The 23598-nt window shown below is 38.9% G+C and overlaps 1 protein-coding gene and 1 long non-coding RNA gene across 4 annotated transcripts in view; one reads left to right on the top strand and one right to left on the bottom strand.

Moving 5' to 3' along the window:
* The window catches only part of dock1 (dedicator of cytokinesis 1), a 252549-nt gene that overhangs the window by 73663 nt on the left and 155288 nt on the right, over positions 1-23598 (top strand). For all 3 annotated transcript variants that reach the window (XM_077200233.1, XM_077200232.1, XM_077200234.1), the window contains exons 20-25: positions 6914-7003; positions 7743-7843; positions 7934-8062; positions 11379-11487; positions 17613-17683; positions 22793-22899. In XM_077200233.1, coding sequence (XP_077056348.1) covers positions 6914-7003; positions 7743-7843; positions 7934-8062; positions 11379-11487; positions 17613-17683; positions 22793-22899 — 607 coding nt within the window. The remainder of the gene's footprint in view (positions 1-6913; positions 7004-7742; positions 7844-7933; positions 8063-11378; positions 11488-17612; positions 17684-22792; positions 22900-23598) is intronic.
* Positions 1-23598, bottom strand: part of LOC143709691 (uncharacterized) — a 759555-nt gene that overhangs the window by 59157 nt on the left and 676800 nt on the right. The window lies entirely within an intron of this gene.

The following is a 23598-nucleotide window of genomic DNA, read 5'->3' on the forward strand; positions in this document are numbered from 1 at the left end:
CACTCCCACTCACTCACTCCCACTCAATTACTCCCACTCACTCACTCACTCACTCACTCACTCATTCCCACTCACTCACTCACTCATTCCCACTCACTCACTCACACTCTCACTCACTCACTCCCACTCACTCCCACACTCACTCACTCCCACTCACTCACTCCCACTCAATTACTCCCACTCACTCACTCACTCACTCACTCACTCACTCACTCACTCACTCACTCTCCCACTCACTCCCTCTCCCACTCACTCCCTCTCCCACTCACTCCCTCTCCCACTCACTCCCACTCACTCACTCTCACTCACTCTCACTCAGTCACTCTCACTCACTCACTCCAACTCACTCCCACACTCACTCACTCACTCCCACTCACTCCCACACTCACTCACTCAATCCCACTCACTCACTCACTCACTCACTCACTCACTCACTCACTCACTGCCACTCACTCACTCCCACTCACTCCCACACTCACTCGCTCAATCCCACTCACTCACTCACTCACTCACTCACTCACTGCCACTCACTCACTCACTCATTCCCACTCACTCATTCCCACTCACTCACTCACTCACTCACTCACTCACTCACTCACTCACTCACTCCCACTCACTCACTCACTCATTCCCACTCACTCACTCCCACTCACTCCCACTCACTCACTCCCACTCACTCACTCCCACTCACTCCCACTCACTCACTCCCACTCACTCACTCCCACTCACTCACTCCCACTCACTCACTCCCACTCTCACTCACTCCCACTCTCACTCACTCCCACTCTCACTCACTCACACTCTCACTTACTCACTTACTCACTCACTCACTCACTCACTCACACTCTCACTCACTCACTCACTCACTCACTCACACTCACTCACTCACTCACTCACTCACTCCCACTCAATTACTCACTCACTCACTCACTCATTCCCACTCACTCACTCACTCATTCCCACTCACTCACTCACTCATTCCCACTCACTCACTCACTCATTCCCACTCACTCACTCACTCATTCCCACTCACTCACTCACACTCTCACTCACTCACTCCCACTCCCACTCACTCCCACACTCACTCACTCCCACTCACTCACTCCCACTCAATTACTCCCACTCACTCACTCACTCACTCACTCACTCACTCACTCACTCACTCACTCTCCCACTCACTCACTCTCCCACTCACTCCCTCTCCCACTCACTCCCACTCACTCACTCTCACTCACTCTCACTCAGTCACTCTCACTCACTCACTCCAACTCACTCCCACACTCACTCACTCCCACTCCCACTCCCACACTCACTCACTCACTCCCACTCACTCACTCACTCCCACTCACTCCCACACTCACTCACTCAATCCCACTCACTCACTCACTCACTCACTCACTCACTGCCACTCACTCACTCCCACTCACTCCCACACTCACTCACTCAATCCCACTCACTCACTCACTCACTCACTCACTGCCACTCACTCACTCACTCATTCCCACTCACTCATTCCCACTCACTCATTCCCACTCACTCATTCCCACTCACTCACTCACTCACTCACTCACTCACTCACTCACTCACTCACTCACTCACTCACTCACTCACTCACTCCCACTCACTCCCACTCACTCACTCACTCACTCACTCACTCCCACTCACTCACTCCCACTCACTCACTCTCTCACTCACTCACTCCCACTCACTCCCACACTCACTCACTCCCACTCACTCACTCCCACTCACTCACTCCCACTCAATTACTCCCACTCACTCACTCACTCACTCACTCACTCACTCACTCACTCACTCACTCACTCACTCACTCACTCACTCACTCACTCACTCACTCACTCACTCACTCACTCTCCCACTCACTCACTCTCCCACTCACTCCCACTCACTCACTCTCACTCACTCTCACTCAGTCACTCTCACTCACTCAAACTCACTCCCACACTCACTCACTCCCACTCCCACTCCTACACTCACTCACTCACTCCCACTCACTCACTCACTCCCACTCACTCCCACACTCACTCACTCAATCCCACTCACTCACTCACTAACTCACTGCCACTCACTCACTCACTCACTCATTCCCACTCACTCATTCCCACTCACTCACTCCCACTCACTCACTCACTCACTCACTCACTCACTCACTCACTCACTCACTCACTCACCCACTCCCACTCACTCCCACTCACTCTCACTCACTCACTCACTCACTCACTCACTCACTCACTCACTCACTCACTCACTCACTCCCACTCACTCCCACTCACTCCCACTCACTCACTCACTCACTCTCTCACTCCCACTCACTCCCACTCACTGCCACTCACTCCCACTCACTGCCACTCACTGCCACTCACTCCCACTCACTCACTCACTGACCCACCCAATCGACCACCTGACCGACCAACCAAATCTGAAACCTTATGGCTTGTGAGATTTATATCAACTTATTTACTGACTGGTTGTTCATATTGTTAGAACCACACATTCTGAATAGTGATTTTGTTGTATTAAATGGAACTTAAATACTATGAACTGTTTATTTAAAAACCCCTCTAAGATGAGGCCGAGCTCAGTTGATATCCGTGAACTTTTCCCTCATGGATCATGCCTTTGAATGCCAGTTTGCTCCTGAAGGCGTTGTCTCATGATTTCTCTTGCCACTGTGAAGGTAAACACACTCGAGCTGTCAACGGCTTAGAGAGAGAAAGATGGAGGCAGAGGCGCTCAGTACTGTAAATGTCCCCTCAACCTCCCTGTAACATATTTTGCAGCCTTTCTGCCATGTCATACAAAACATAAAACGTCCAGCCAGAACGATAGTGGCAGGTCTTTCAGTCCACATATCACTGGTTTACTTCCTTAGGGTGTTCACAGTTGTAGTTTGGTTTGTTTGGTCCCGACCAAAAAAAAAAAAAAACATTCAGTCCTGGTCCGCTTGACACATTCACATTGGCATTTTAACACCGAACCTAAAGGCATAGGGATATGTTCACAACCTGATTGGCCGGGTTTTATTATGTATATTTCACGATAGAACTATCAGAAACATCCAAAACAATGCTGTGTTCTGGTCAAAATGCGCTCGTTGTATGTTCGTAGCCTACATATGACCAGCTGAGAACTCGATAAAAACTTATAAAGTGTGTAAAAGAGTCAAAACAGCGACAGGAATCCCTCCGTCACACACACACACACACAATTCTGTAGCCAAGAGACGCTGTTCTCATGCCTGTACTGAACTGTAATCGGCAACATCACGACTATGATGAGAAAAAACAGGTGACATCATGTCCTGTTTTTGGTTTGGTCTTTGGTCTAGTCTTTGGTCCAGGTTGCATATATATTTCAGTGGAACTGCACCAGAGTTCGTTTGGAAGCGGACAGAGACTCATCTTTTCAGCGCCTCGGTCCGCTAGTTTGGTGTCACCAGGGTTCAGATGGCAGGGTTCACACTTGATCATATGAACCGCACTAACAGAGCAATCGCACCAGAGTTCCTTTTAATCCAACCAAACATGCCAAGTGTGAACACACCCTTAATGCATGTTGCAAATGGGTTACGAATGGGGTTTAACTTTAACTTTACAATTTTTTTTTAAATTATGTTTTCCCAAAGTTCCTTATTCTAGTATGTTCTGGCAGGTTTGATCCTTCAAGTGGCAGACAATAAATAAACCAGGCGTAAAAGCTTTTCTTAAATGTTACAGTGGCCTTGAATCATTCCTGCAGATGTTTTCTCCAGTGCATTTATAGTGAAGTAAGTGATCTGTGCCATGGGCTAGATTTGGAAGAAAGCGCTGTCGGGAGCACATAGTAGATGATTGCACAGCATTATTACGTCCTCTTTGCAGCTTTCATGCGGCATGTCCGCACTGTCCGCAGAAATTCAATTTCAAACTTGGCAGTTATAGGAAGGTGTTTTAGCACACAGCGTGAGTAAAGTACATAATCATGTTGAGTGGGACGTCTGCTGGAAACATTAAGGGAGGTCCTTCTCTCATTCTCTGTGGTGAGTGACTTATGGCAAATAAATGAACTGCTGTGTGATCTGTGTGTGTGTGTGCGGTTGAAAAACACTCACAGGAGCACCTACAATTAGTGTGTGATCTCCATATTAACATTAATTGTACATTAGTTGAATTAACAGCATCAGGGCCAATTTATCAATTTATCTGTTGTTGGGCCTGGTCCCAAATATTTCTTTACGCCCACACATATAGCATATATACTTATTCATATATATATATACACTCACCTAAAGGATTATTAGGAACACCTGTTCAATTTCTCATTAATGCAATTATCTAATCAACCAATCACATGGCAGTTGCTTCAATGCATTTAGGGGTGTGGTCCTGGTCAAGACAATCTCCTGAACTCCAAACTGAATGTCAGAATGGGAAAGAAAGGTGATTAAAGCAATTTTGAGCATGGCATGATTGTTGGTGCCAGACAGGCCGGTCTGACTATTTCACAATCTGCTCAGTTACTGGGATTTTCACACACAACCATTTCTAGGGTTTACAAAGAATGGTGTGAAAAGGGAAAAACATCCAGTATGCGGCAGTCCTGTGGGCGAAAATGCCTTGTTGATGCTAGAGGTCAGAGGAGAATGGCCGACTGATTCAAGCCGATAGAAGAGCAACTTTGACTGAAATAACCCCTCGTTACAACCGAGGTATGCAGCAAAGCATTTGTGAAGCCATAACACGCACAACCTTGAGGCGGATGGGCTACAACAGCAGAAGACCCCACCGGGTACCACTCATCTCCACCACAAATAGGAAAAAGAGTCTACAATTTGCAAGAGCTCACCAAAATTGGACAGTTGAAGACTGGAAAAATGTTGCCTGGTCTGATGAGTCTCGATTTCTGTTGAGACATTCAGATGGTAGAGTCAGAATTTGGTGTAAACAGAATGAGAACATGGATCCTTCATGCTTCATTCTTGTTACCACTGTGCAGGCTGGTGGTGGTGGTCTAATGGTGTGGAGGACGTTTTCTTGGCACACTTTAGGCCCCTTTGTGCCAATTGAGCATCGTTTAAATGCCTCGACCTACTTGAGCATTGTTTCTGACCATGTCCATCCCTTTATGGCCACCATGTACCCATCCTCTGATGGCTACTTCCAGCAGGATAATGCACCATGTCACAAAGCTCGAATCATTTCAAATTGGTTTCTTGAACATGACAATGAGTTCACTGTACTAAAATGGCCCCCACAGTCACCAAATCTCAACCCAATAGAGCATCTTTGGGATGTGGTGGAACGGGAGCTTCGTGCCCTGTATGTGCATCCCACAAATCTCCATCAACTGCAAGATGCTATCCTATCATTATGGGCCAACATTTCTAAAGAATGCTTTCAGCACCTTGTTGAATCAATGCCACGTAGAATTAAGGCAGTTCTGAAGGCGAAAGGGGGTCAAACACAATATTAGTATGGTGTTCCTAATAATCCTTTAGGTGAGTGTATATACTATATACCAGTGGTTCCCAAACCTGTCCTGGCGACCCACCAACACTGCACGTTTTCTCTGTCTCCCTAATCAAACACTCCTGATTCAACTCATCAGCTCATAATCACATGGGTTAATGAGCTGATGAGTTGAATCAGGTGTGTTTGATTAGGGAGACAGAGAAAACGTGCAGTGTTGGTGGGTCGCCAGGACAGGTTTGGGAACCACTGCTATATACTATATATATATATATATATATATATATATATATATATATATATATATATATATATATATATATATATATATATATATATATATATACATATACATATATATATATATATATATATATATATATATATACATACATATATATATACATATATATATACATATATATATATATACATACTAATTTATGATCGCTAAATTCTTTTTGATTCTCATTACTAGTGTTCATTAACGACTCACATCCGTAATTTGTTCACATTTCCATAACCAAAGCATACTTATTCTTCACAGAACGAACCTCATGAGAGTGCGTTCATGTTATAATATCATCTGTTTCCTGTCCTTTTTATTAGAATAATCCTCTCACTCCTCCTCCTCCATCACCTGCACTTTTTTTGATTGCTTTCTGAGTTATGTGTACACCTTATGTGAGCCGTGGCATCTTTAACATGCCGAATCTCATCTCAGACTGAAGACAGGTTTATGAGCGTTATAGACTTCGACCTCCTGTATCTGTTTCGACTTGTTCTGAATGTATACAGCACCTTCTGTTTAGTGCGAGCGTTTATTTATTCCCCTCACGGGCACATTCTTCCTCTTCTTGTAGTGATTGTAACCAAAGGCCATGTAGCAGATGTGCCAAACACTGCGCTAAAAACACACACTCGCGCTCAGAGAATATCAGCATTGAAATATTTTCACACTGAACTAGTTACTCAGTGTCTCTGCGATTGTATTTACATTGTGCTTATAAAAAGATCCCCGAGAACACTTTCTTGAAACCTTGGTTTATTACAACCTTGAATTATTATAGCTGTTATGATGATGAGAACATGCCATTTTCTGAATGCTCTGACTTTGTGAAATAATATTGATATTGTGTAGATGATGCTTTCAGTGAAATGAAGGCGAGCAGAGTGAATGAACCCGTTGTTTCAGCCTCTGAATGGGCACATCTAGGCCTGCACTGCACAGCTGGCTCTGAGCTGCCATAATGTCCTTGGTCGATTGGCATTGAGCATCAACTGAATGACAGCAGACATTAAAGTGGACAGCGTGCGGTTTAGATTGAGAGTCCATGAAGCTGACAGCATATCGGTTTTCACATTTCCTCGCTTTCTGTAAAAACACAGACACGCCGTACTTCGATGGTCAATTTCGTCTTGTAATCTGTGTGTGTTTGTGTGTTCAGTTTCTGCAGGACACTTTGGACGCCCTCTTCAACATTATGATGGAGAACTCAGACAGTGAAACGTTTGACACTCTTGTGTTTGATGCTCTGGTAAGATTGTCATAATCTGTGCTTCAATCAAATTAAAAATAAAGTATGGACATTATTTCAGTCCTTAAATCTTGCAACCTGGGTGACTTTCATTTTAAATAAACCAATTTTTTATAATCTGATATCTGAATATCTTATAATGATAACACAATGCTGTCATTAGAAGAGATATTATTAGTATTATTATGAGCGTTTCTTTCCTGTTGCCCTAACATGCGATATTTTATTTGTTTTAAATGGTAAGATTAATATAGGTAGGTATGTCTACATATTTTAACAGCTCATTTTAAATTATATTAGTATTTTAATGTTATATAAATGACAAAACAGTGTTATTAGCACTTATATTAAAAATAAATAATTTTTATTGAATTATATTGGATGATTTTTGAAAAAGAATTGTAAGAATAAGAATTTTTGTTATATTTTTATATTTATATTTTTACTCAAAATACTAATATTTAGTATTTTATTTATATAAATACTCCCAAGTATTTAATGTTTTAGTTATAATTTAGGAAAAATATATGTTTGCATAATGTTAACAACTCGATTCTATAAAGTCATGCTAAACTATATTATTTTTTTTTAAATAAATTTCAATAACATATAATCAATCTTCTACTAAACATTAATTTGTTTAATATTTAAAACTAATAGTTTTTTAATATTAATGTTTTAATATGTTTGTTTGTTTCTTTTCTTTTAACAAACCTCTCTTTTTATCTGGTTCTGAAAGGTCTTCATTATTGGACTGATCGCAGACAGGAAGTTCCATCACTTCAATCCGGTTCTGGAGACCTACATCCGCAAGCACTTCAGCGCCACCCTTGCTTACACGTGAGCGGGAAATAAAGGAATGCTTCGTCACTGTGTTAGTATGTGCTCTGTTTTTATTTATAACACTGTTTTTGTGTGGATATTTTTCAGAAAGCTGACTAAAGTCCTGAAGAACTATGTGGATAATGCGGAGAAGCTCGCGGAGCAGCTGCTGAAAGCTCTGAAGGCTTTGGATTACATATTCAAATTCATCGTGAGATCCCGGGTTCTCTTCAACCAGTACGTACTTCCTTCACATTCGTATCTCATGTTTTGTTTTGTTCATCCTACATCTGAGTTTTAAGCGTATCGCACCCAAATCCGTGAAGTTTTATTTGTAGTCTGAATTAGGGAATCAAGGGGAGGTTGGTTAGTTTCAGCAGTAAATACTAAAGCATCATTTCCATTGGTGGCCATTAAGAAATATAATGTAAATTGTGTGAGTGAGTGACAAATTGTGTGTATGTGTGCATATATATATAGCTATAGTTATATAGTTATAGTTATATAGTTTTACATGCTGAAATTAAGACTACGATGACCATGACAACAAGTAAGACGACTACTACTACTACTACCACGACGTCGATTACTACTACTACCGACACCACTACTACGACGACGACTACTACTACTACGTCAACGACGACAACGACTACTACTACTACTACTACTACTACTACTACCGGCACCACTACTACCTCAACAAGACTACTACTACTACCGGCACCACTACTACGTCAACGACGATGACTACTACTACTACTACTACCGCCACCACTACTACATCGACGATGACTACTACTACTACTACCGCCACCACTACTATGACGACGTCGACTACTACTACTTTTACATTACTACTACCGCCACCACTACTACATCAACGACTACTACTACTACTACTACTACTACTACTACTACCGCCACCACTACTATGACGACGTCGACTACTACTACTCTTATATTACTACTACCGCCACCACTACTACATCAACGACTACTACTACTACTACTACCACGACGACGTCTACTACCGCCACCACTACTACGTCGGCGACTACTACTACTACTACTACTACCACGACGTCAACTACTACTACTACCGCCACCACTACTACATCGACGTCGACGACTACTACTACTACTACCACCACCACGACATCTACTACAATACTACTACTACTACTACTACTACTACGACCACTATTAAGACTGACTACTATGACAGCTACTACTACTATTGAGACTACGACCACTATTAAGAATGCTAATACTACTACTAGTAGTAATACTACTACATCTACTACTACTACTACTACTACTACTACTACTACTACTACTACTTCTAATAATAATAATATTAATAATAATGAAGAAAAATATTAATAGTAATCATAATAATTTTGTGGTGGTGGAGATTACCCCCTTCCATATGTTAAGCTCTATATAAATGTAACATATTATTAATATTAAAATATTTCCCTAAGTACGCATTGTTATTGTTTATATACAATTTTTTATGTTATTATTATTATTATTATTATTATTATTGTTGTTGTTGTTATTATTATTATTATTGTTATTATTGTTATTGTTATTATTATTATTATTAATATTAGTAGTAGTAGTAGTAGTAATATTGATATTATTTTTAACCATATTTAAATATAATCTCACAAAGAAGCACAACAAACCTGTATTATTTTTTTAAATCTTTATTTTATAAAAAAATGTAAAAGTTGGAATTAGATTTTTTCCCTCAAATCACGTAGCCCAACTACATATATTGTACATTAGTAGACAAGTGGCAAAAAGCACAAATAATAAATGATGGCAAATCCAACAGATACTCAAACTTTGTTTTATTTCCTCCTCTTTAAAATCAGTTTGCCAGCCAATAAGCTGCAGTTAAGGCTAGGAAATGTGACCGTTTGATTTAATGGGCAGATCTGAAATGCCACACCTTTATCAAACAGAAGTTCCCTTGTTTCCTGACGGATGTGAGGATGTGTGTGTGTGAGACAGGAAGTGGAAGAGCCAGCGGTGCTGATTTAGGGAGACGGAGGACATGTTGAGTAATGACTCGGCCTAAATTAAGTTCAGCGCTGGTGATTAGCTTGTTGTCTGCGGGTGAAGTATATGATGGTGTCTCTCAGGCCCGTCTGAGGAGAGCATCTCACTCTCTTAAATACCTGAACGTTCAGAGCACCTGACACTAATGAGGAGAGTCTGATCTGATTTACTCTGGCTCTCGCTCACAGGCTTAACCTGCTCGCGGTGTTCACGAATTCATGAACCTGACCGCACTCTTATAGTCGGAGATCCACTAGACAGTGAATATGAAATGAATATGATGAGAAATATGACAAACATAAATAATTATGATACAATTGACTAGCTTTTGGTGTCAGACCGTACATTTTTTTTAAAAATATTAATCCATTTCAATGTTTGCTGTAGCCCTGTTCAGCATAATTCTTATAACCTTTTTTTTATTTAAGTTTTTTTTTTAAAGTTGATTGAAATCAGCATAAAGAAATTATGTATGTATTTATTTTAGATGCTGATTTGAATCAATAACTTATCATTTAGGAAAAAAAGTTTTTTTTGTTTTGTTTTTTGCATTGTCCTTGTTCATAAAAATTAAGCACATTTATCTCAACATCATCTCATTACTGTAATTGATATGATTTTTTTAATAAAATGAGCAAAAACTACCATGATATTTTCTTACAATACTACTTCAATTTTTGTTAATTTATTACAACAAGTTCACAATTTTTTCTTGTTTTTGTAGTTTTGCAACGAAAAAAAAATTGATTTTGGGATGAAATATGACCTTGGCACTTATTTATGCAAAACATAATATCTTTTTATTTTTTATTTGATTTTACGGTGAAATATGACCTCAGCATTTCTTTACAGTTTTTCGTGAGATTTGTTTTTATACTTTTAAAAATAATGCAGTTCTGCCATATGTCCACTGTATGGTTGTAATTTATGGGTGTAAAGCACTTCAAGATATTTAATGGTCAACTGGAGCGTGAAGAATATTTCAATATATTTGACGGGCCATTAGTTAAGTGTGTGTGTGTGTTTTAACGGAGGGCTGGTATAATGTAAATGCTCTGGATGAGGGTGAGAATGTCTGACTTCAGAGCACAGAAAGTCAGGTAGGGCTAATCGCATCAGCAAAGGCTGCGTTTAATGAATGCATGAACGTGGAAATCTCCTGGTGTTTGTGTGAATCGCTGGAGTGATGCCGAGAAGGCCTGTCAGCTCGTGCCCTTCAAACTAGATTACAGAGCAATTCATCAGTCTGATCAGCCTGTAATCAGGAGCTAGTCTAGAGGTGCCAGTGAACAGGTGTGTGTGTGTGTGGAGTTTGATGCATTGTTTTCTATTTGGATTTGTATGACTCTGGCAACTTTGATGTCATGGATTTGCATACCAAACACATGTAGACCGGTCTGTTGGCTCTCTGATGATTTAGACGAAGTGATTCTCGCCGCCCAAGCGCCTGATCATCAGCTGTTTGTGTGTTTTCCTTCAGGCTCTACGAGAACAAAGGAGAGAGTGATTTCATGGAGTCCCTGAGGAATCTCTTTACTTCGTTTAACTCCATGATGAACAGCGGTGCTGAGGGGACCGGCGGGGTCAAGGTGAGGCTGCTTTAGGAACCGGTTTCTGATCAGCTGAACATTTAAACGCTGCATTAGAAGACCATAATGTGAAGCAAAAATGAAAATTAAATCATTTACACATCTGTCATTTTTTGTGACTTTTCCACACATACAGTATAACACAAAAGATGTTTCTGAGAATGTTCACACTGCTCTTTTACATACAATGAAGGCCTACAAATGACATAGCAACATGATTGCAGTAGAACAGTAGTTCCAGTAGTGTTAACAAAAGGATTTAAAATTAATAATGACTTGTTTTCAAACAGGTTTTCAAACGTTCCTCTAGTCTGCTATTTGTTGTTTAAACGGTTAGCCCAGCCCCAAACTCACATCATTGTGTGTATAGATTTCCAGTCTTATGAGGAAAAATCTGAAAATTAGATCATTACTCACTGAATATCCCTGTCCTTTTTCATAAAAATTAAGCACATTTATCTCAACATCATCTCATTACTGTAATTGATATGATTTTTTTAATAAAATGAGCAAAAACTACCATGATATTTTCTTACAATACTACTTCAATTTTTGTTAATTTATTACAACAAGTTCACAATTTTTTCTTGTTTTTGTAGTTTTGCAACGAAAAAAAAATTGATTTTGGGATAAAATATGACCTTGGCACTTATTTATGCAAAACATAATATCTTTTTATTTTTTATTTGATTTTACGGTGAAATATGACCTAGAATATCCCTTGTTGTGGCTTTCAACATTCATTTGCACATCCATATATTCAAAATTGATGCATCACTGTCAGTTAAGAGGCATGACAATCAATGAAATTTGGCATAATTTGTGCCAAGCATGACATAGTTTGCATAGCTAGACTTATCACAATAAACTGTCCACTGAGACACAAAGAAAAACTGATACTTAAGAGAAGTCAAACCATAGTTTTATTTTTGATGTGCCATTTAGGGACAGAAGATGTGTGTATACTCATCCTTTCTGTTACCCTAATGGTAATAAATACTGCATAAAATACTGAAGTTAAAAGACAAGACAAGAAGTAATAGAATATATAGTTGTGTTGTGCTCATTAGTATTTCATTAAATGTTAATATCTAGTCGATCAACAACATGCCTTGACTCAATATTTGTCATAGATTTGATGCCACTAACCTGGCTAGCTTTGGGTAATCTAGTGTCTAGTTCTTTGTAAAAATTAATCTGACATGTCTTTATGGAGCATAATTGAGTATATATTTTGAAATAAATCAATACTATTAATTACATTATACATGTCTTTACTTCCACTTTTGATCAATTTAATGTTAAAAAATATTTTGTACTTCAAATAAATGATGTTGCTTTTAAACTTTCTTTTCAACAGGATAATTCTGAAATTACACGGTTTCCACAAAAATATGAAGCAGCACAACTGTTTTCAACATTGATGATAATAAGAAATGTTTCTTGAGCAGCAAATTTTAATGATTTTTGAAGGATCATGTGACACAGGAAATCAAAAGCACAGGAATAATTTACATTTTAAAATATATTAACATAGAAAGCAGTTATTAAATCAACAGTAATACACAATGTTACTGTTTTTATGATCAAATAAATGCAGCCTTGGTGAGCAGAAGACTCTTACGTTAAACATCTTACTGATCAAAATCGACCATGGAAGAAGGAAAGTCATTCAGGAACAACATAATAGTGACAGCATGAACAAAATGTTTATCTGAAGACTTTATGTCTGAGGATGTCCTCCCAGAATGCTGTTCTGTTTCTTCTGGAGGACATAAATATTGATGTTTGTGTCTTTCATCTGTTGAAGTGTGTGTTTGTGTGTGTCTTTCGTCACCTGACCTCGTCCTCTGTCCACTGTGGCTCTGGGTTCGCCCTCTTTAGCTTCTCCTCAAGGTACTCTATCTCTCCTCCTCTTCTTCCATCTGTTTTTCCACTCCTCCTCCTCCACTCCTCCTCCATTTGTGTACAGTTTTTTTTTTTGTCCTTGAACTTTCCTGTCACTTCTTTTTTACATTAACACACCTCAGGTCTAGCACACACACACATGCTCTGCGACCGTCACTATGGATCAGGCCCTCTGGACGGGTCGTGAGTCAGCCTGGAGTGATGCAGGTGTGCCGGTGGCCCAGATCTTAGTGGTTTTGTCAGAAAGTTAAAAATTGATGTTGGTTAGACGCACTTGTGAAACGGCAAGGGAAGGAATGTGCTTTCCTCTCCACTTGCTTTGTTGCAAGAGGAAAGCAAGAGTGAGTGAAATGGCACGACAACTTGATGTACATTGTGTTCACCAGGGCTCAAACTTATTTTCAAACAGTCCGACAGTTTGAGCTTGTGCAAGTCAGTTTTACTGCACATGTTGGGTTAGTTTTTTCTGTTTGTTTTTCTGTTGTTTTAGAGGTAAATTAAGGTGAAGTGAGTCATTTGTTGACTTCTGTTGGTAACACACTGTTAGCCTCTAGTGTTGACAAAAGGATTTGAAAATAATGATTATTTCCCAAACGCTCCCCTAGCCTTCTATTGGCCGTTTAAACAGATAGCCTTGCTCCAAACTTGAGTTCTCAACGGGCCTGAAAATTACAACCCGACCCGACCCGGCCCGTGGCTTTTAAAGCCCGGACCCGATGTAACCCGACACATCAACATGAATTATCTGCCCGAACCCGGCCCGCGGTCCGACGCGGAATTTTTTTTTTTTTTTTCATACACGTATTATGACCAGCAGACGGGAATTCAAATCAACCTTTGATGTTCACGTCTTTTAACAATAGCCTAAAAACAATACAAACAACTAAAACATACTTTAAATATATAAATAGGCTTTATAGGCTACTAAATATGCCTCAAATAAAAATCTTCTGGACGACCCTGTTTTTTTTGCTGTCATATTTCATCAGCACCTTGAATTTTGAGCATTGCACATAACCTGTAGAATTTCCATCAGAATCCAGCACCACTTTTTTTTTTTTTTCACTGAGCGGAAAAGATTAAAGGTGCAATGTGTGAAAATTTTGAGTATCTATTAACAGAAATGCAATATGACATCCATAACTATGTGTGCAGTGGTGTACAAAGAACTTACTTAATAAACCGTAATGTTTTTATTACCTTAGAATGTGGCATTTATATCTACATAGGCGCGGGAATCCTCCGTCGACATATTGTGACGTCATGTTTCTACCGTAGCCGACAGCGAACAAACATCGTTACAGAGCGCGTTTCGTCACTACCTTGAAAGAGAAGCCGCAGAAAGCTAGAAGCTAGCCATAAACACCGTGAGTAGTGACTTTTCCCTTGTCAGTGGTGTAAAATATGTAGTTGGATTGTTTAATGTTACTTAATTCTTCTCCCTCGCTGTGTAATGGCTTTGTATGTGGGGATAAATGTGCTGGTTACGTTCGTGAGACAGCTGATTAGTACTCTTGTCATTGACCGTAAAACAGTTACAGGAATCACCAACCCGTCGATCTTGGAAGCATTTTAAGTCGATCGAGTTTCCAAAATCAGAGAAAAAAAAGCCTATTGTGTATAGTAAATGGTGTCTAGGGGATGCGAGGCGCTCGCGCTGTTACAATCACGTTATTTTTGCCGCACGCACCTTTGGGCTCATGCGGACGCGTCCAGTATAAACAAGGCTTAATGCTTTAACCAGCTCAGCCACAGTAACAGCTCATATTAGCCAGCTAAACTTTTACTACCCTGTTAGAAAAAATATATAGTTGCATAGTTTCATGTGGTTCTTCTCCCTCGCTGTATTATGGGTTTGCTATGTGGGGAGAAATGTGCTGGTTACGTTCGTGAGACAATCAACTAATTACTATTATTATAATACGTATTAAGACCCTTGATCCTCACCTGACTATGGCTTTGTAAACTTTATCCATGATGTGGTTTATAATGGACTGTGGTACAGAAACTTGGTTTACTCTGGCTATTCTCTGCCGTCTCAGACGACGATGTTTGTCCCGTTTTAGCCACCGTAGCTTTTTCGAAAGGGAGGGGTGAGCAGTGGGCTGAGCCCTTAGTGTAAACTCGCAACCGAACCGCTAGATGTCGCTAAAGTCACACACTGCACCTTTAAGCCCGAGGTCCGACCCGGCCCGAGTCATTTGCTTATATTTTCGACCGGAACCCGCGGAGTATATATATATATTCACACACACACACACACACACACACACACACACACACACACACACACACACACACACACACACACACACACACACACACACACACACACACACACACACTGTGGTGTGAGTTTGTGGCGGGGCTATTCTGGCTCAAACTATGTATGTATATATTTATGCATATGTATGCAAGTATATGTTCTTATATCGAATCCAGTTTGTGATATTTTTGGTTATTGACCTACAAAATTTTAATTATCTATTGTTTCTAATTCTATGTAAGATGAGTTAATATTACGTGTAAAATGATTTAGACATTTTAGATCAAATCGGTTTTTGGACTAATTTCCATAAAAAATATTTTTATTATTATTTGTTTTTACTATTGGTGTTTTTTTCTTAATCCATCTTATCAGTTCTTATTCATAACATAACAGAAATATAATGGTCAGTTATTGTTATAGTCCAGACGTTTTATTTCCTTGCATTGCATATCCAGTCTTGTGAAAGTGTCTGTGGTTCAACTGTGTTCCAGACTCTCCGGCTTCTTAAAATGTGTTGGGCCGGTGCAATAACTTTCAGCGCAGTGCCAGATTATCTGTGAATTCATTGCTGTAAAACTCTTGATCTGACTGGCGTTACAATTTCAAAAACACATCAATTCAAAAATACAAGTTACAACCTCAGATATTCACTTTTTTTTTGTAAACACTTGAACTCCAAGACCTCATTTCTCAGCAGACACTCGGGTTAAATCAGAAGCTACGTGGGCTGCCGGGAAGAGAATATTTATCAAATAAGAAACTTCATATCCCATCCGTCACTGCCTCTGTTGACTCAAATGTTCAGAGTTCTTTCAGAAGCCTTATTTTTTTCTTTTAAATGATTTCAAAGTATGTCAAATTTTGACACGATGATCAAACAGGAAGGAGCCATTTTATATTTATATCTGTTCACTCTCAGGACCACATTTTCAAGTGTGACTAAAATAAAATCCGACATTTATCAGCTGAAGAGCAGTGGCCCGCTTTAGAAGGAAGCTGTGAGTTGTGTCTTTTCTTTAACAAGGTTTAAAGCTTTCACATGTTGATTGTTGCCAAACAGGAAGTTTACCTGAATTGTTTTTTTTTTTGGTCCTGTAAAAGATTCCTGTCAAACCCTGTCCAAGAAAATTGAAACTACCCATTCAAACCAGAACGTTGTTGAGGCTCCAACCCTAAAATCTGATTGGTTTATAATACTATTGTACAGTATTTCACATTCTAGTTGGCCATTTGTTTATTTATATTTCTTTTATTTATTATTCATTCATTTTTGTTTTTTATTTTTTACAGACATTTTCACATTCAGATTTTTTTACAGACATTGTATTGCACATTTTAGTTTAATTTTATTTATTTATTTAAAGGTATTATATTTTTGTTTTCATTTATTTTACTTGTTTTACAGATGTATTGCACATTCTAAAATTTTAGTTAGTATTTTTTATTTTTTTATTCATTTAATGTTTATTAGTGTATTTTACAGATGTTGTATTTCACATTGTGGACTGTTGGTGACGGTGATATGTAGATGAAGTGTTAGCTGGTAGGAGAAGGAATGATTCACTGATCATCTGTGCTCTGGTTATTGACCGGGTGTTGGAGAGTATTGAAGTATTCGTGTTTCGTAACATCTTCTCTGCATGAGGTCCATCTTCCATTGACGGCTCACTCCTCGAGCCGTTCATCACAGCTGGGTTTGCTCTGAGCAGAAATATACTGATGAAAATCACAGATCTCATAATCATTAAATAAGGGTCTTGACACCTTCGTGTAATTATTTAAACAATGTGATGTCACAGCACATTTCATCTGAAATAACACAATCCACTACATTTTTTTATTTTTTTTTATTCTGTCTAACCATGATTTCCCCCCTTATTTAATGTGTTTGATGGCATTTTTAGAGCATTGATTATACTAATAGATGCTTGTTTGTGTGAATTTCTAGGGTGCTGCCCTGAAATACGTCCCAACTATCGTCAACGATCTGAAACTGGTCTTTGATCCAAAGGAGCTCAGGTGAGTTTATCACGCCTGTGTCTTCAGGAAGTGTTTGTGTTTTTAGCAAATATCCAAATATCTTTATCCACCTTATTCCTGACGACCTTGGAACTTCCATTCAAAAAGGCTGAAACATATCATTTCAAATCATACGGTTGTCCTACAAATGAAGCTGATCCGTCGGTTTTGACTGGATGAGCTGTCAATTTTCCGTCAAGATTAATTCCCAGACATCATGAGAATAACGTTATACTTGGTAGTTTAACGTGACATGTTATAACAAGAATATCTATGGCAAGAGCTCTTTTCAGTCGCTGCTTTCTTTTCCTCATGATTATTTTCTTTTTTTCCCCTTTGCAATCTGCTGTTAAAGTATGACAACATAAACCTAAACTGCACATTTTGTGGTCTGTTCTCCCGAATTTAATTTACGATATATTCCATTAATAATTCACTGGAATGGATGAATAATGTCTCGTTATTCTCCTTAAACCCTCACGTCTCTTTCCAGGTTTGTTTTCACAGGTAAATGCAATTTATAATCTGTCAAAATGACATAAATAACTTTGAAATAGTATGCTGAAGTTAATGAACATTTTTGATTAAGGCAACACAAGTTACATATTACATATATATATATATATATATATATATATATATATATATATATATATATATATATATATATATATATATATATATATATTAGCCTACTAATATTTGGGGTTATGTGCTTTTGGGGTTATTTGATCAGTTGAGAGTACCTTGTTGATGCTTTTACACTTTTAAATTTCCTTTTAATGTTGGATGGTTGACAGGCGAGTAGATTAATGTCATCTCAATGTGACACTTTTTTAACCTATTGTGTTCATAGTGCGAGCCTTTCACTGATTCTTTACAGCTTAACGGAAGTTACAAACATAATACGTGCAAAGCATCATGGGGCGTAGGAATAATGTGGATAGGAGATAGACTTTAATTGGTTGCATGTTTTAATGCTGCATTATTGGTATTTAAATGTATTCAGGGATGCACACAGGCAACATTTAATAAAGAGTGAGTGTGTTGCAGCAGAGCTTTCAAAGAATGAGCGACAAATTTAAATAAAAGCTGATTAAAGGGCTCAATCCCACCAAACCTGTAAAATAATTCACAAATGTAGATGTTATCTTACTGTGCGTTTATGCATGTATGCATATATGTTTATAAATATTTATTTATTTAACACAGTCACCTTTTTAAATAAATGAATGAATGCATACACTGTAAAAAAAATCTGTTAAATTTATGGGGAAAAACTGGCAGCTGTGGTTACCAGAGTTTCCCTGTTAAAAATACGGTAGCAACATTTTAGGTTTTACAGACTTTTAACCGTATATAATTTTACAGCAATAAACCGTATTTCATTATCTGATATAATGTCAATTTACTGATCTTTAGAAGTATTAATATCTGTTTTGTTCCATTGTAATACACTGACATCCAACAATCACAGCAGTAATGAGTCACATGATCAATCAAAGCTCATCATAAGCAGCTCTTCCACATGAAAGTTAATACTAATATATAGAAGCTGCACAGTGTCATTCACACAAACATTAAACACCATCATGGTAACATGGTGAAATTTAACAAATGCAATAAGCATTAATTTAACAACATTATATGTAACATAAAACCCTAATGTACATAACTGATTAGAAAAAAAAAGAAGAAAATTATGAAGAAACAGTTATTTTAAAAAAATACATTAAATGTGAAGTGTCACGCAGGGAATTGTGGGAGTGTCAATTTACATTTTTTCAGTGTAAATTATAAAATTACTAGTTCTTTTTCACTTCCAAAAACTGTAAATTTAACAGTATTTTACAGTAAAATTACATTAAATGTACCATTATATATACCACAGTTATTTACTGTATATAGTAAGGAAACTTTCTGTTAACCAATTAAGTTTTTCACTGTAGCATTTTTATAGTCTTTTACCGTTAAAATCACGATCATTTTTTACAGTGGACTTGCAATAGTTTTGACTTAGAATTACCTTTATTTTTATTTTTTTTGTTTATTTAATGTATTATTTTCATTTACTTTGTTTTATTTTTTTAAATTTTTTTATAAAAAAAATGTTATAAACATACCAATTCTGTCTTTCTGAGGTTTAAACACAAAAATCCCCTCTAAAAATAATGAAAGGAATAAAACGAAATTGTTGCTCATCCTGCCATCTTGTCTCTTTCTCCTCATCCCATCTTTTTTTCTTTTTTCAGGCTCTCTCTCACCAAAAAACAAAAAACGTTGTTATCCTCATCCTGTCTCTTTCCCCATGTTTCTCTCTTCATCCTGCTTCTTCTCTCTCTCTCTCTCTCTCTCTCTCTCTCTCTCTCTCTCTCTCTCTCTCTCTCTCTCTCTCTCTCTCTCTCTCTCTCTCTCTCTCTCTCTCTCTCTCTCTCTCTCTCTCTCTCTCTCTCTCTAGTTCTACCTGTTCATCCTCATCCTGTCCCTCTCTCCTCATGCCTTTCATCTCATCCTGTTCCTCTCATCCTGTGTCTGTCTCCATCTAAGTGACTTCTAGAGGCTCTTCATGAAATCAGGTCTGGAGTTCTTAAGTCTGATCCGCACGAGTTTGGTGTTCCTCACACAAGCTTCTGTGGATCTGATCATCATTAACATCTTTCTGCCCGATGTAGTTTTGCTCGCATGTCATTATCATTACTGCGTTGCTTTGCTGCTCAAGTATTTCTCACACACTTTAGATTCCACACACAATCAGCACAAATTGATCCTGTTGCCGTGGAGACGTGGTGGTCACTCGCCGATCCTGTCTGTTGGTCTGGATAATGCGTTCAGCCCTGAGTGGCATTATAATGGAGTTAGGCGGGTCTTGTGATGGCTAAATTTACTACACACCACACACACACACACACACACACACACACACACACACACACACACACACACACACACACTGAGAGATGACGTATTAATCCTGCTGCTTCTTATTTGAGGTTTATCTGACCGTGGCCTTTCCTTACCAAACCTATTTTCCGAGACGTGACATTTTCTCAAGACATTTCGTAACGGCAGGAATTTGTGTTCTTGTATTTTGCTTGACATGTTACTGTATAAATGGAAATATATGCATATAAAGTAGTTACATTTAGTTACAGCCAAATAATTAGTTAACTAGTGGTCAACTGATACGGCTGATGCCATTTGCTAAATAGCAGGATGGTTGATGGTTAATATAATGCTGAAATATTATAATCCATTTAGTATAATGGTGTATTTAACAGCTAGTTAGCGTGAAATGTGCCGGATAAACGCTTCAGCTTAGAGACCCATGTGTGTCCTGACTGAAGTGGCCTCTCACTGTAATTCTCCCACTTTGCAAAGCCTCGTTCTGTTCGTCCCTTGTTCTTTAATCCTCATGGTTCTTCCTCTGTGTTGGAGAGTTTGCTTGGGTTAAGAGGATTTCAACCCCTCCTGTGTCTCAGTCTCCTGCGGTTCTCTTCACCACGTCCTGCACTGCCGGAGAAAACCTTGCCTTTTCCCTTTCATTTTCCTTTTTTCTCGGTTTCCTGAATCATTTTTCACTTTCTTTTTTTGGCGTTTCCTAATCTCTTTTGTTTCCCTTTTTGTTGACTCACTTTTCCCTCCCCTTTACCTTTTCATTTCTTTTTTTTTTCTTTTCATATCTGTTTATTTTATATACTTTTTAATTTTCTGTCCTTGTCCTTTTCCCTTTTCCGTTTCTGGTTTTACATATGTTTTATTTCCCTTTTTCTTGGCACTCTTTCCCCATCCCTTTTTTCCTTTTCCCTGTTCCTTTTCCTTTTTCCTTTTTCATTTTCATTTCCTTTTCCCTATGTTTTATTTAGTTTTTCATGACTCAATTTTTCCTTTTCCTTTTTTATATCGGTTTTAGTTCCTTTTGTCTTTGCTCACTTTCCCCATCATTTTTTCCTTCCCCTTTCCCTATTTTCCCCTTTTCTTGACTCACTTTTTACTTTTTTTGGTCTTTTACTTGTTCTTATCTCTTTTATTTCCCATTTTCTTGACTCACTTTATTCCTTCCTTTTATTTCTCAATACCTTTTAATTTTCCTTTTTTCCTTTCCCTTGTGTTGTTTTCATGGCTCACTTTTCCCATCCCCTTTTATTTTTTATTTTTTTTATTTTCTCTTTTTTTCATCTTTCCATTTTCCTTTTCTCTTTTGTATTTCTTTCTTATTTCCACCTATTATCCCCATTCACCTTTCTCTTTCCATCTCCTTTCATTCATATTTCTATTCCTGTTGATATTGTAAGGCACTGTTGGGCAAAACAATCAGGAGGAAATCTATTTTTATTTGTTTTTTCACAGTTTAATGTGCAGAGACAGAAATACGGAAGTCATTTGTATGTCAAATCTCCCAAAAAGTATGAACACGGACACTGATACTTCAGTTCGTGAATTTGTTTGTTCGAGCATCCTGAACATTAGCCTCTTTGAGACTGTGTGTTTGACTGACCAATGATGGAAGAGCCAGTTCAGGAAAACTGCTTCAGGGAATGTTTTTCTCTATTCACTATCAGGGCAGAAATATGACTCAAGGCCTGGTTAATTCACAATGTGTTAGCATTGCACTGTTTGCTCACAGTTCATTGTCATAGAAGTGTGTTTGCTCAGCAGAGAGGTCGAGAGACACACACACACACACACACACACACACACACACACACACACACACACACACACACACACACACACACACACACACACACACACACACACACACACACACACACACAGACCAAACAAATGCTGAATGAGGCCATCTCTGAATTCTGTCATCGTCTGCCACCGACTGCTCTCATCTTGCTTTCTTCAAGAGCCAGTTCTTTCCACAAAATGAGCCACTGCTCTCCTGGTGTGTGTGTATTCAGATGAGGACAGAGAGGTATAGCCCATGGCACTTAGCATGTTTTAGATATGAGCTGTCACTTCAACAGCAAGTGGAGATTAGAAGAGAGGGATGTTCAAACACTCACACATCCAAAGACATCTGTTAGTGTTAACTAAGTTATAGTTGTGCAGTTAAAAGCAGTTTTAACCCTCCCTCCATATCTTTCTGTCTTTCTCCAGCAAGCTGTTCAGTGACTTTATACTCAAAGTTCCTCTGGGGCGTCTGGTGAAGCAGAAGTTGAACTGCATGATTGACATCGTCCACAGCGACCTGTTTACTCAGCATGGTATGTACACAGACAAACACACACACACACACACACACACACACACACACACACACACACACACACACACACAGACACACACACACAGACACACACACACACACACACACACACACACACACACACACACACACACACACACACACACACACACACACACACACACACACACACAGATTGTCTCTAAAGGTCACTGTCTGACACCAGCTGTAGATGGTGTGTTTTTCGCTGGTGGCTGTGCGACGTTGTGATTGTTGTGTTTTCTGGAAGTGCATCTCTTCTGATGGGTAAAATACAAAGCCTTATGAAGATTACATGGTTGCTCACGTTGAATATTCCATTCATCCATCCATCCATCCCTCCCTCACTCCCTCACTCCCTCACTCACTCACTCCAACACTCACTCACTCCAACACTCACTCACTCCCTCCCTCACTCCCTCCCTCACTCCCTCACTCACTCACTCACTCCCTCACTCACTCACTCAATCCCTCCCTCACTCCCTCTCTCACTCCCTCACTCCCTCACTCACTCACTCCCTCACTCACTCACTCCAACACTCCCTCACTCACTCACTCCAACACTCCCTCACTCACTCACTCCAACACTCACTCACTCCCTCACTCCAACACTCACTCACTCCCTCACTCACTCACTCCCTCACTCACTCACTCCCTCTCTCACTCCCTCACTCCCTCC

This window comes from Siphateles boraxobius, unplaced genomic scaffold, assembly GCF_051911475.1.
Source record: "Siphateles boraxobius isolate OS27281-9 unplaced genomic scaffold, OSU_SipBor_1 46, whole genome shotgun sequence".
Lineage (NCBI taxonomy): Eukaryota > Metazoa > Chordata > Actinopteri > Cypriniformes > Leuciscidae > Siphateles > Siphateles boraxobius.